General features: G+C 40.7%; 1 protein-coding gene across 1 annotated transcript in view; it reads right to left on the bottom strand.

The window, feature by feature from the left end:
• LOC122804744 (receptor activity-modifying protein 1-like) overlaps positions 1-14,183 on the bottom strand; it is a 383,657-nt gene that overhangs the window by 169,564 nt on the left and 199,910 nt on the right. Inside the window, exon 2 of the mRNA XM_044074807.1 lies at positions 1,042-1,119. Coding sequence (XP_043930742.1) covers positions 1,042-1,108 — 67 coding nt within the window. The 5' untranslated portion in view covers positions 1,109-1,119. The remainder of the gene's footprint in view (positions 1-1,041; positions 1,120-14,183) is intronic.

The raw sequence follows: 14,183 nt of genomic DNA, 5'->3' as shown, positions 1-14,183 counted from the left end.
TGCGTAAGTGAGGCTTCCTATTACAAGTTCTAGGTTGTGAACTTTCATTCTTGTAATAGGAATCCATATATATATATATATATATATATATATATATATATATATATATATATATATATATATATATAAATTATAGTGCCAAAATGATAATGTGTTAGTATGAATATTTCTTTTTTTCAACAATTCTTATTGATTGAGACAATTATATGATATTAGTTTGTCATTAACTATGAGTATTTCTCTATGCAGGATTCTTAATCTGAAAGCAAATGGTTGTGAGTTATCACTGCAAAATTCTTCAACTGTTTTCATAGGACTTACAGTCTTGATATTAATGGAATCACAGGTGATGGAATTGCTAAAATATGGTATGAGAGTTTTGAAAACATAACTGTATTTGAAGTTTCAAAATGGACCCAAAAGGAGAGAGAATTTTTCAGAGACAAGAATCCTGCCATGGTGTTTCTTACTACCTTAATTAAGTGTAAACCTCCTGAGAAGATATCTCATCAAACTGTAAACTTCTGTGTCTTGGATTGACTGCTAGAGCAGCTAATTCAGGTACATATACTGTATGTCTACAATTTGATCTTTTTTTCATTTTTTTTTTCTTTCACTTTCTAGTGTATTTTAATTTATTGGAAGTACTTATGTATAAATTTCATCAATTTTTGTATCCTACTGTAGCCAGTTCAGGATCCGGGGAACAGGACCAAATCCCTGCAAACAACAGGCATAAGAGTACAATATGCACTTTACTATAACCATCATTTTGTGTGTGTTTTGGAACAAGGATATTACGATGCAAGGCTGTCAGATTCCAAGATACAATTTATCCTTAAATTTGAGATATGCTTTGTTACAGGCACCACCTCTCATTTCTGATTTCTATCTTTATTTCGGTATCTGTCCTTACTTTGAGTCAAACAGCAACAAGAAATTGTCAAGGACCATACAGACTAGAAATCTGATGTTATGCCGAATGAATTACAAAGATGTTTGGCCAGTCACTGCCAGTATAAATGAACAGTATGACCTTACCTATATACCAGAGCAGTAGGGGGAATATGACTTGTGTCCACTGTTTTCTGTTGTGCATTGTTTTCATTTGCAGAAAATCTGTTGATGAGGAAAAAAACATTAGATGACATCCAAATTCAGATGTTACAGAAACATTCTGTTCTCTTCCTGAAAGGAGCACATATGTGGCAATGCTGTTACAAGAATATTCATATTGAATGGACCCCTTCTTTGATCAGTTTTGGTTCTTATTTTTGCACCTTCTACAAACTCACAAGTGACAGTAAAACCTTCTAAATGAAGTGATACCACTCAAACCTGATTTCATATTCACACCCAAAGTGAATTAGCATGCATACATTTTATAAGCTACATCCATGTAACTTCAGGCCATAAAGAAGACTGTAGACCATTGATTTACACACAGTTCACCTTATTCTACCCAAATGGAAGAGCTTTGCTTCCAACTGGTTCTTTGGCATAGAGGAATAAAGGCCTGTTTATGACCCAGTTGCCCAAATTTGACTAGTGGCCTGGACTGTGGCCTGGGCCATGGAAGAGATTGATGAGAAGGATACAAGTAAGTGGTGACCCTAGGAGGGAATGGGTGTCACTTTGGTTGCTTTATCATAAGCAAATTAAGGCATCAGGCAAAAAAGGTGCAGCCGTTAACTAGGAATGTTTATTTTTTTTTATTTATTTTATTTTATTTAACCTTTGTTGACCAGGTTAGTTCTACTGGACCAGTGACCTCTCTTTAGGGGAGACCTGAGGTGATATTTATACTACTAGGGGAAGTTTAGACAGGGAATCAGGAACTTCCCCTACTCCTTTTCGATGGGTGTCATGGGATGTTTTACATCCACCCGGGCTACCAACACTGAAACTGATGGAATCTTATAAAGGGGATAAAGGGTGAAAGTAAATTAAAATAGTTCTATTTAAGACAACAATAGTCTTACTTAGTCTAGAAATTTTTCTAACTTCCCAGAAGGACTTACAAATAAGTTAATTTATAACAACACAATAATTTCCACAACAGCTCTAGTTTTTCTTTCAGGTTACTTCACAGGCATAGCGGTTGCTGTCTTTTTAGAGTATTTATATCCTAGAACAGTTTATGGAACTATCCCTGCTGCACTCTAGTTCAAGCCCGATCAATCAGCTGCAAGTAGCTGAGATTGCAAGCCATCACATTTGAAGGAACCACACCCTTTCTGAAGCATCACAAGTCATACCAAGCATAACAGATCAGGACTTTTATATCTGCCTTCATTTAACAGCCACTTTCTTTGTCATGCTATCATCTCCCAGTTCAGACCCCGGGGTCATGTGACCGGAGAAGCCAGAACATGGAGGTGAAATAGGCTATCCTCATTGTTATATTTCACCTTCACCCAGTACCTATGATGAGTGGAGAAGTAGGTTCTAGCTCAAGAATCAGTGGGTAACCACAGGAGAGTTTGATACATCTGTTCTAGAATGGCACAATACAGGACTAGTTTGAAGAGTTTGCCATCTAGATGTTGACACTGCCCTCTTAATAGCTAGACACTATTTTTCTATAACAACATACATTGTTTCATGCAAAGTAAACTTCCTGTTAGTAAATGGAATGCTTGTCACCCTGAACTTCTTAGGACAGCACAGCCCTGATACCACCATCAGAGGCATCAGCTCACCCATAAAGTAATCAAGGGCAATTAAATCAGGTTGCACAGACAGAGTAGTTTTCAAACTCATAAATTCACTGTCAGCTTCATCATGAGTTATTTTTCATGAGGGCTTTTGCTGTGGTCAAATCTGCCAGCACTTATCCTGTAGTGGAAAGTGAACTATACATCTCTTATAATAACTAACTAGCTAAAGAAAAGCCCTTACTTTCTTCTTGCTGTATGACATTAGCTTCTATTAACTAAATTCTTCCCATCATTCTGTGAAATGTGGCTGGGGCCCCATGTAACCAAAACGGCTACAGTTTGTGTAGAAATAGGCCATCTGGATGGAAAGCTTTCTTCTGGCATATTCTGTTAGAGGGATCTGGCAATTACATTTTATTAATTCTAATGTGGGGTAGCTAATATGCCTTTCTTGACCATTCACTTAGTTTATTTACCCCTAGACACGGGGTAGGCATCAGTTTGAGAGTTATTAAGTTTATCAAAATCATTGCAAAATCTGGTGGTTCAAATCCAACATCTAGATGGTCTAGCAGATATTGTCGAGGATTAATGCAGTGAGATTTTAATAAACCGTTTTCTGTAGTACAGTGTTTGATTTCCTCAGTTTAATGCAGTGAGATTTTAATAAACCGTTTTCTGTAGTGCAGTGTTTGATTTCCTCAGTTTAATGCAGTGAGATTTTAATAAACCGTTTTCTGTAGTACAGTGTTTGATTTCCTCAGTTTAATGCAGTGAGATTTTAATAAGCCATTTTCTGTAGTACAGTGTTTGATTTCCTCAGTTTAATGCAGTGAGATTTTAATAAACCGTTTTCTGTAGTACAGTGTTTGATTTCCTCAGTTTAATGCAGTGAGATTTTAATAAACCGTTTTCTGTAGTACAGTGTTTGATTTCCTCAGTTTAATGCAGTGAGATTTTAATAAACCATTTTCTGTAGTGCAGTGTTTGATTTCCTCAGTTTAATGCAGTGAGATTTTAATAAACCATTTTCTGTAGTGCAGTGTTTGATTTCCTCAGTTTAATGCAGTGAGATTTTAATAAACCGTTTTCTGTAGTACAGTGTTTGATTTCCTCAGTTTAATACAGTGAGATTTTAATAAACCGTTTTCTGTAGTACAGTGTTTGATTTCCTCAGTTTTCATTTGTGAACTGTGTGATTGTGAAGAACTTATTTAACCAGTCAATATTACTGGGTAACCCATACAAAGGGATACTTGTGTCCAGCGGGCATAACAGGCTAGTAAATAATAAAAATAAAAAATGACATCCATTTCTGGCACTAAAACCATGGAGTTATTTCACATAACCTTTGAGATTCTTCAGTAACCTGTAGCTCCAACATTTTCTGTATTTCCTTGCTGATAGCTTCTGTTCAGTCCTTAGATGTACTATAAGGTTTTAGGCTAATTCTTTCTCCTGTTTCTGTAACTGCAGCATGTTTAAATAGGGTAGTTCTTCATGAGATAACAGAGGAAACATATTTGATCTTTAAACAGTCTTTGACCACTTTTTCACTGATGGATTGATCAGGCTTAAGCAACATGTGCCTCAGTATTCACCACTGTTTCACTGATGGACTAATAAGGCTTAAGCCATATATGTACCTCAGGATTCACCACTCTTTCACTGATGGATTAACAAGGCTTACGCTACATGTACCTCAGGATTCACCACTCTTTCATGGATGGCTTGATAAGACGTAAGCTACATGTACCTCAGGATTCACCACTCTTTCATGGATTGATTGATAAGGCTTAAGCTACATGTACCTCAGGATTCACCACTCTTTCACTGATGGATTGATCAGACTTAAGCTACATGTACCTCAGGATTCATCACTCTTTCATTGATGGATTGTTAAGACTTAAGCTACATGTACCTCAGGATTCACCACTCTTTCACTGATGGATTGATCAGGCTTAAGCTACATGTACCTCAGGATTCACCACTATTTCACTGATGGATTGCTAAGGCTTAAGCTACATGTACCTCATGATTCACTACTCATTCACTGATGGATTGATCAGGCTTAAGGTACATGTATCTCATGATTCACCACTCTTTCACTGATGGATTGATCAGGCTTAAGCTACATGTACTTCAGGATTCACCACTCTTTCATTGATGGATTGATAAGGCTTAAGCTACATGTACCTCAGGATTCACCTCTTTTTCACTAATGGATTGATCATGCTTAATCTACATGTACCTCAGGATTCACCACTCCTTCACTGATGGATTGATCAGACTTAAGCTACATGTACTTCAGAATTTACCACTCTTTCATTGATGGATTGATAAGGCTTACGCTACATGTACCTCAGGATTCATCACTCTTTCGTTGATGGATTGATAAGGCTTAAGCTACATGTACCTCAGGATTCGCCACTCTTTCACTGATGGATTGATCAGGCTTAAGCTACATGTACCTCATGATTCACCACTCTTTCACTGATGGATTGATCAGGCTTAACCTACATGTACTTCAGGATTTACCACTCTTTCATTGATGGATTGATAAGGCTTAAGCTACATGTACCTCAGGATTCACCTCTCTTTCACTGATGGATTAATCAGGATTAATCTACATGTACCTCAGGATTCACCTCTCTTTCACTGATGGATTGATCAGGCTTAAGCAACATGTACTTCAGGATTCACCACTCTTTCACTGATGGATTGATAAGACTTAAGCTACATGTACCTCAGGATTCACTACTCTTTCACTAATGGATTGATCAGGCTTAAGCTACATGTACCTCAGGATTCACCACTCTTTCACTGATGGACTGATCAGGCTTAAGCTACATGTACCTCAGGATTCACCACTCTTTCATTGATGGATTAATCAGGCTTAAGCTACATGTACCTCAGGATTCACCACTCTTTCACTGATGGAATGATAAGGCTTAAGCTACATGTACCATAGGATTCACCACTCTTTCATTGATGGCTTGATCAGGTTTAAGCTACATGTACCTCAGGATTCACCACTCTTTCATTGATGAATTGATAAGGCTTAAGCTACATGGACCTCAGAATTCACCACTCTTTCATTGATGGATTGATATGGCTTAAGCTACATGTACCTCAGGATTCACCACTCCTTCACTGATGGATTGATCAAGCTTAAGCTGCATGTACCTCAGGGTTTACCACTCTTTCATTGATGGATTGATCAGGCTTAAGCTACATGTACCTCAGGATTTACCACTCTTTCATTGATGGATTGATCACACTTAAGCTACATGTACCTCAGGATCTACCACTCTTTTCCCTGGTGGATTGGTAAGGGTTAAGCTACATGTACCTTGGGATCAGGCTCCATAATGTGAGAGACCCTAAAACTTCAGAAGCCACAAACACCTGTCTGTCATTCCATGAAATCCGAAGGATAATTAATCCCCTTGTTTCCTGATATCTTTAAGCCATGAAATGAACTGCTCTCTGAAACTTTTTGTCTAATGTTATATATTGAAGACATACTCATCCATCCATCCTGTACCCCTTTTTCCCAGTTATGCACATGGGTTTGGGGTGTCACTTCAACAGTGACAGTCATATTGAGCCAAGGTTCTAATAAACTAAGAAAGCTAACAAAATGCAAAATATGAAAGTCCTCCAGACAGTGGAATATGTACTGGTATTAGTATCACAGATCTGTCTTATGATGCTGATTTACTAAATAAAATGATGTTTTGCTTGCCTAAATTACTAGTGTTATGGCACAAACTGATGATATCAGTGGGAGAGCTGGTCATCTGTTTGAGAGATTTCGACATGTAGGACAAAACTGTCATACTCCATTGATGCAAAGTATACACATATATGTGGAATATATTCACAAAGTTTCAAAGAAGATTATTAATCTACAAAGCTGTGCGAGTTAGATGGCAAGTCTCTCTGGCAAAATTATATGCTTTAATACTGTCCATAAGATTACACCATTTGTGTGCCTGTAAGTCATTCAGCTTTATGATTTAATGCAGACTTGAAAATATTGCTAAAATGCTAAAAATCATAACTGTTTTATCAAACATTTATATCTCAAATGCCATCATATTACCCACAATATTTTAATATAATTTTTACTAACACCCTTGCCTGCATACAGTACCCAAAAAAGACAGCATTGCACTCCATTTTGTCTTGTTAATGTTAATATGAAAAATGTGTCATACTATGTTTAACTTTCAGCAAAATCTCCTGAATAACACAAAACTTGTAAATCCCCAAATTGACCCGTTCTCTGTGCATTGTTAGTTAATCATATTTATTTTTATTTATTTAATTTATTTAACATTTGTTGACCGGGAAAGTCTGGCTAGGACAGAGCCTATTTTCAGTGGAGGCCCAGGGAGAAATGCTCCAGATGTATGTCTTTAGAATGTGGGAGGAAACCAGAGTACCCAGAGGAAACCCACGTGAACACAGGGAGAACATGCAAACTCCACACAGAAGGTACCCCAGCCAAGAATTGAACCAGAGAACCTCTTGCTGTGAGGTGACAATGTTAACTGCTGCACCACTGCATCGCTCAAGGTGTATATCACCTTTTAGATACCACTGTGCTGAGTGAGTTTTAGGTATGGATCTGTACCAGGACATCAGAAATTAGACTTTGAAAATACTGATGAGTATACCCATCTCCAATGTTCAGGGAAGTCCCCTACTAAGACAAGTGTATTCCTACAGGTATGCAGGAAGTCTGAAGTCTCCTACTAAGACAAGTGTATTCCTACAGGTATGCAGGAAGTCTGAAGTCTCCTGCTAAGACAAGTGTATTCCTACAGGTATGCAGGAAGTCTGAAGTCTCCTGCTAAGACAAATATGCTCCTACAGAAAACACATGGCTTGCTTTTCTAAATATATACTCTTCTAGAAAGTGGTGAGTTATTACACTGATGTGATAAACCTGCAGAGGTTTCTTTTTGTCCATCTCTCAGACCTCTACTTTTCTTATTTATTACATAACGCCCTTGCTAAATGGCAAGAAAATCAAGCATAGACAAATGCAAGTACGACCCTGGTCCTGACTAGAACCCTGCCTTAACCAAGAATGATGCCTAAATGCAACGAAAAGATAATTGGCTTCAACAATTGGCTAAGTAGTTGGTATCATTCTTGGGTGGGGTCAAGTATTATCAGCTTGGGTGAGACATGGTTAACAGTCATCATTCTTGGGTGGGGTCAAGTATTATCAGCTTGGGTGAGACATGGTTAACAGTCCAACTTGCTTTGCACAGGATGGTTCACACTTCTTGCTCCAAGGCTTCCATTAACTGGCTAAAGCCTTTGCTGCCCCCATACTTCCTTTTTAAACAAAGTTCAGCTGCTGGACACCTCAGATAACAGAGAAAACTAAATCTAACTTACACTCCAAATCTAACTATATCAGGGCAGTCCTTATCAGTGACAGAAGTCATAATGACAAATGTGTTGTAACTAAACTTGATTTTAATGTAGAGATGGCCCTCACTCCATACTTGGGATTGGCAGGTACAATTCATTCAGGTGTTGGCCCTCACTCCATACTTGGGATTGGCAGGTACAATTCATTCAGGTGTGAGGAAAGCAGCAGTTGCATTTCAATATTTGTCAGAGACCACATCACCTCTGGGCAGATTCCCAGAGTCCCACAAACTGAACTCATCAACCTCCAGCTTACCCCAGGCAAAACAAATTATTGATTTATAACCCATTATAGGGCATCCTCCATTCCCCTAGAAAACCATGAAAAATACCTTAATGTATTCATCTAACTTCACATAATGAAAAATTACTTTATGATGAGAGATTTCTATGATCATTCATTATAATGGTGCACCTAGAACTCCAAAGTCAGACATGCCCATAGATTTCCAGGCCTAATAAATGAAACCCTGGCAAACTAGACACTTCACTGTGTCCAATATCTTAAACCTCCTTTGTCAGAGACCCATGGAAAATTGCCTCCTAAGGACAAACAAATATTTAAGCCACACGGTTTCTGGATGTCAATTTTTATTTTATGCCATCCACCATGTAGCAGAGTACCTGGAGGTACTGGGTGCAATAGACTGCACACACATCCACATGAAAGCACAACCAGGTGAACAGGGTAGGGTCTACATAAACCACAGGGGCTTCCCCTCCATTAATTGCCAGGTCATGTGCAATGTCCAGGGTATTATCATGAAAGTGTGTGCTGACAGCCCTGGAAGCTATCATAACTTTTTGAAGTTCCCTGTTTAAAATCCGCCTCTGAGCATTTTTTTCTGGCTATACCACTCAGCAACAGCTCCTCGTGGTCCTGCAGAGTGGTCCTAGCAGCAGAGAACTGAGAACTGTGAGTTTAAACTGTGAGCTTTGGCCGGTTAAGACCTGCATGATATCAATTGAATGCATAAGAGTAGCTAAGTAACTTTTATCTGCACTTTTTAAAGTAATTTGTTTGTGTTGCATTGAGCAATATCTGGCTAGAAGTTGACTGTTTTTTCAGTAGTGCATGTGGTATTTTCAGTTAAGGCTTGTTAAAAACCTCCATAGCCAGTGATAGGTGGGGGTAGTAGTTTCCTTCATTGTTATTCAGATTCTGTCTTATACAAGTGGTACAGTGAATTATCTTCTGTTTAAACTGTGAGCTTTGGCCAGTTAAGACCTGCATGATATCAACTGAATGCATAAGTGTAGCTAAGTAACTTTTATCTGCACTTTTTAAAGTAATTTGGTTGTGTTGCATTGAGCAATATCTAGCTAGAAGTTGACTATTTTTTTCAGTAGGTTCCCACCCACCCTCCCTGTTTTTGTCTTGGTGTTAATCTTCATGGCTTTGAAACTGCCCACCCCTCTTGTAAATTTGCACTTGGATACTCCTCCTGGGCCCATCTCATTTGCTCACTCAAAAAAAAAAAAAAATTTATCTGCTTTTACTGTATTTGTGTTTCTTCCTACTTTATTTTGTTTTTGTGTCATCTTAAAGTACTCAATTGTATTTATTACTGCTTGGTGTAACTCACGCTAAGCCTTTTAGTTTAAGCACTTGGGCTTCAGACCAGTTGTTTTACATTAAGAAGCTTTGTGCTCTGCACTGTAGTGGCAGGACAGGTAGCTTGCATCCTTCTAAGTTGGGAACTGCTGATTGAGGGCTCAGCGTTTGTTATTCTAAAAGTGTATTAATTTTGGTTTAAGCACTTGGGCTTCAGGCCAGTTATTTTACATTAAGAGGGTTCGTGGTCTGCACTCTTGTGGGAGGAGAGGCTGGACTCTGCCCTTCTGAGCTGGGAATTTCTGGTTAGAGGCTTATAGTGCCTGCATATTTGAACTGTTTCTTACTAAACTGTCTCATGTACACAGACAACCCTCTCCTCCTCCCAACAAATTCCAACACATGTGAGAGATGCAACCATATAGCCAAACTGGAGGGTAAGATCTCTCAACTCAGTACTAGCAAAACCTGTCAGGAGGAGAAGGAAACCACACTCACTACAATTCCAGTCTCACATAGATCTACCACGACAGCAAACCAAACACATAAACACACAAAAACATACTCGGAGGCTCTCAATAAAAATTTGCCTAAGCAGCAGAGACCTCCTAAGCAGACACCCAAGCAACCATTACCCCAAAACAAAACACGTGCAACACATAGCTCACAAAGCTAGTGTGCCGAACAGTCACAGCCCTTAAGGCTAAACAATACACCTGATATACTTGTAATAGGTGACTCTATCATCAGGCACACTGACGTCCCGCTCACCAGGCTGAACAAGGAGAAGGTCATGGTGAGCTGCCTGTCGGGCGCTAGGATCCACCACATAACACAAGCACTCAGGTCACTCCAAGGCAAGTACAAATATGACTCAGTCATTGTCCATGCTGGTGTGAATGACCTGAGATGTACCTCCCTGGACTACATGAAAAGAGACATAGAGGAGCTCTCTGAGCATGTGGCCCAGGCCGGTATGACCCTGACCTTGAGTAGCATCTTACCCTCACCAAGAATGATGCCACAATATGAAGACAAGATGATCAATTTCAACAACTGGCTTAAGTATTGGTATCATTCAAAGGGGATCCAATGCCTGTCAGCCTGGGATGACATGCTCGACAGGCCACAATGCTTCACTAGGGACGGCTTGCACCTGTCACTCCTGGGCTTTCGGATATTGGCAAAGGCTCTTGCTACCCCATAGTGCCTTTTTTAGGCAAGGCTCAAAAGACAAACCCACCTCCATAGGTATCACAAGGGATAAGAAACTAAGAGTAATGCTACTCAATGCCAGAAGTCTAAACCTCAAGATGCATGCACTCGAAACTCTCCTTAGCATGGAGAACATCAATATCTGTGCAGTAACAGAAACCTGGTTCAAGGCTCCCGAGAGCACCCCAGCACTACCAGGTTATACCTCATACCATGCTTTTTGGCCCCAAAACTTGGACCGAACCAGAAAAGGAGGGGGAGTATCAATATTCATCAAAGATACCCACACCTCCAGGTTGGTGGCACAGCACGAAGCATCAGAGACTATCCATGTGCAACTAACAGTGGGTAAAACTGCCTTCCAGTTTATAGCCTGCTACAGACCACCCAACCAAACCCAGGAACCCCACTTGGCCTTTCTGTGAACACTGGAAAATATGAAGATCTCTCCAAACACCATTATATTGGGCGACTTCAACTACCCAAACATAGACTGGGAGCATTACTTTAGCTCCAACACCCTAGCTCAAAGGTTCCTAGAATTTATGAACTCAAATGCTATGGAACAACTTGTTACCACTCCCACAAGAGGGGAAAACATACTGGACCTGATCATCACCAACATGGGGACTCTATGCTCCAGACCAGAAGTGTATCGCTCACTGGCAAGATCAGACCATAAACTAATCTCACTGGATATTAACATCCCAACCCCACCCCCTGCCCAGAAAACCACAGTGAAAAACTTCTCTAAAGCAAATTTCACACTCCTCAAAACCAAGGTGGAATCCTTCAAAGCCCCAGGCCTGTGGAAAATACTGCCCAGACCGCAGAATCCTTTATAAACACATTCTATGAACAGCTTCAGGAATGCATGGATCCTGCAATCCCAAATAAAACCAAGACCCAATCCTCCAAAGGCAGACGTCCTGTCTAGTGGACCCCAGCCATAAACAAGCTATACAATAGAAGGAGTAAGCTACTACATGATAGAGCAAAATCCAAAAAAGGGAAGGCATCTCTGATCAGTGTTAGCAAAAAACTACGGGCACTCATAAAATCGTCTAAGGCCAGCTTTGAGAGAAAAACTGCACAGGACACTAAGGATAATCACAAGGCTTTCTTTAGTTATGTTAGGAACCTGGGTGGGAATTCCCAGATATGCTCAGAATTAGTCCAAAATGACAAAAAATACACCGAACCCACAGACATTGCCAACATCCTTGCTGACAGGTTCAGTGCAAACTCCCCCCCCCCACCAAAAGGGCAAATATCTATCCTAGCAGAGTGCTGCCCCCCTGACATCTCAGATGCTCAGGTAAGAGCCGCCCTCTCCAAAGCAAAAAACACAGCATCAATGGGACCAGACAGTGTCCCGGGCTGCATCCAACATGAACTCGAAGAAGAGCTAAATCCAAACATAAAACTACTGTTCAATCTCAGCCTTACCACAGGATATGTACCCAAAGAGTGGCGTACAGCAACAGTGGTCCCTCTCCACAAAGGTGGTGCCTCAACGGATCCTAGAAACTATCGCCCCATAAGCCTGACTAGCTTGGTCTGCAAAGCTATGGAAAGGATCATCATGGACCTCATAAAAAAGATATTGGGGACCTACAGACACTGGATCCTACCCAGTTCGGCTTTAAGGGCAGATCCTGCCTCTTAAACCTGGTCAATTTCTTTGAAGCAGTCACCAAGGCCATTGACGAGGGGAAGGTGGTCCACACAGCCTACCTGGACTTCGCAAAAGCCTTCGATACAATACCCCACTCGGGCATTATAGATAAGCTCACCAGCTTAAATATAAACCCCTATGTCACTAGATGGGTTGCAAACTGGCTCAAGGACAGAACCCACATGGTTAGAATTGCTGGAGCCATGTCAGACTCCAAACCAGTTACAAGTGGCGTCCCACAAGGCTCAGTCCTGGGACCTCTCCTGTTCGGTATATATTTCTCGGAGGTACAGGCCAACACGGAAGGACTGTGGCTGACCAAGTTCGCAGATGACTGCAAACTGGGTGCTATAATCAACTCTCCAGCCGACACAAGCATCCTCCAAAAGGGCCTCATAGAAACAGACAACTGGTGCCAGAGCCATGGCCTCAAGCTAAACACCAAAAAGTGTATAGTCATCCCCTTTGGCAAGAACAAAGTGCCCACAAATTACCACATAGGTGGTAATTCATTAAGTACAGAAGAAGTAATTAGGGACCTGGGGACCCAAGTTGATAGCAATCTCTCATTTGACAACCACGTGGCCAAAGTGGTTAGAAAAACATTTTATATAGCCCACCTAATCATGAAGGGATTCACATCTAGATCAGGGAAGGTCATCGTGCCTCTTTACTCATCCCTCATCAGGCCCATAATTGAGTACAATGCCCCTTTTGGGATGTACCTTACCAGTCACCTGCAGCAACTGGAAAGACCCCAAAAGTACATCACCAAGAGGATCAAAGGGCTCAAACAGATGCCATATGCTGCCCGGTTAAAGAAACTCTAGCTCTACTCAGTGGCATACCGCCTGCTCAGAGGCAATCTGTGCCTGACGTATAAAGCCATGTCCAACCCAGAATTAATGGACATGCGGCACCTCAGAAAATCCAAATCCCATCAAGCTACGCGCTCGAGAGACTTGAACCTCAGCACTGAAATAAATAGGACATGCTGGAGGGACAGATTCATAACCCAGAGGCTCCCTTCACTCTGGAATAAAATCCCAGTCCAGGTTAGGCAGAGTCCCTCATTGACTCCCTTCAAGAAGAATCTTGATGAGTGGATGGGGGATCGTAGGTTTGCCCCGGGTATCACTTCTGTGTCACTGATAGTCAGAAGCACAGTATACTAAACTCGAAAAAGGGCATAGCAAAATTAATTTAAAATGGGTGGCAAAAGCCAAACACACTCTGGCTAGGCTTATAAATGCCCTAGGGCAGATAGCCTAGTATAAACCTATGAATCTATGAATTCCCACATCTGGCATTTGTCACAGCTGTACCAGGCATTTGCCAGTGGGGACATCCCATATGGCCATGTAGTGGGGGATGCTGACTATGCAGTGGAGCCATGGAAGATGCCACCCATCAGAAATGCACACACACCCACTCAAAAACACCATAATGAGGCACATACACAAACCAAGATCATCATGGTCCACTTTACAAGGCCCACTGTTTTCATCAACTGTAGAGGTATCTGTTGACACTCTTCAGCCCAATAAGCCTCATGCCATATGCAGGAACTATCTAACAGTATGGACTGACTCACAAGATAGGCAGGGCTGCTAATCTCAGT

Source organism: Protopterus annectens, chromosome 6.part0, assembly GCF_019279795.1.
Source record: "Protopterus annectens isolate FY-2018-M chromosome 6.part0, PAN1.0, whole genome shotgun sequence".
NCBI lineage: Eukaryota > Metazoa > Chordata > Ceratodontiformes > Protopteridae > Protopterus > Protopterus annectens.
The sequence above is the reverse complement of the archived record's forward strand: the minus strand, read 5'-3'. Positions and strand labels throughout refer to the sequence as shown.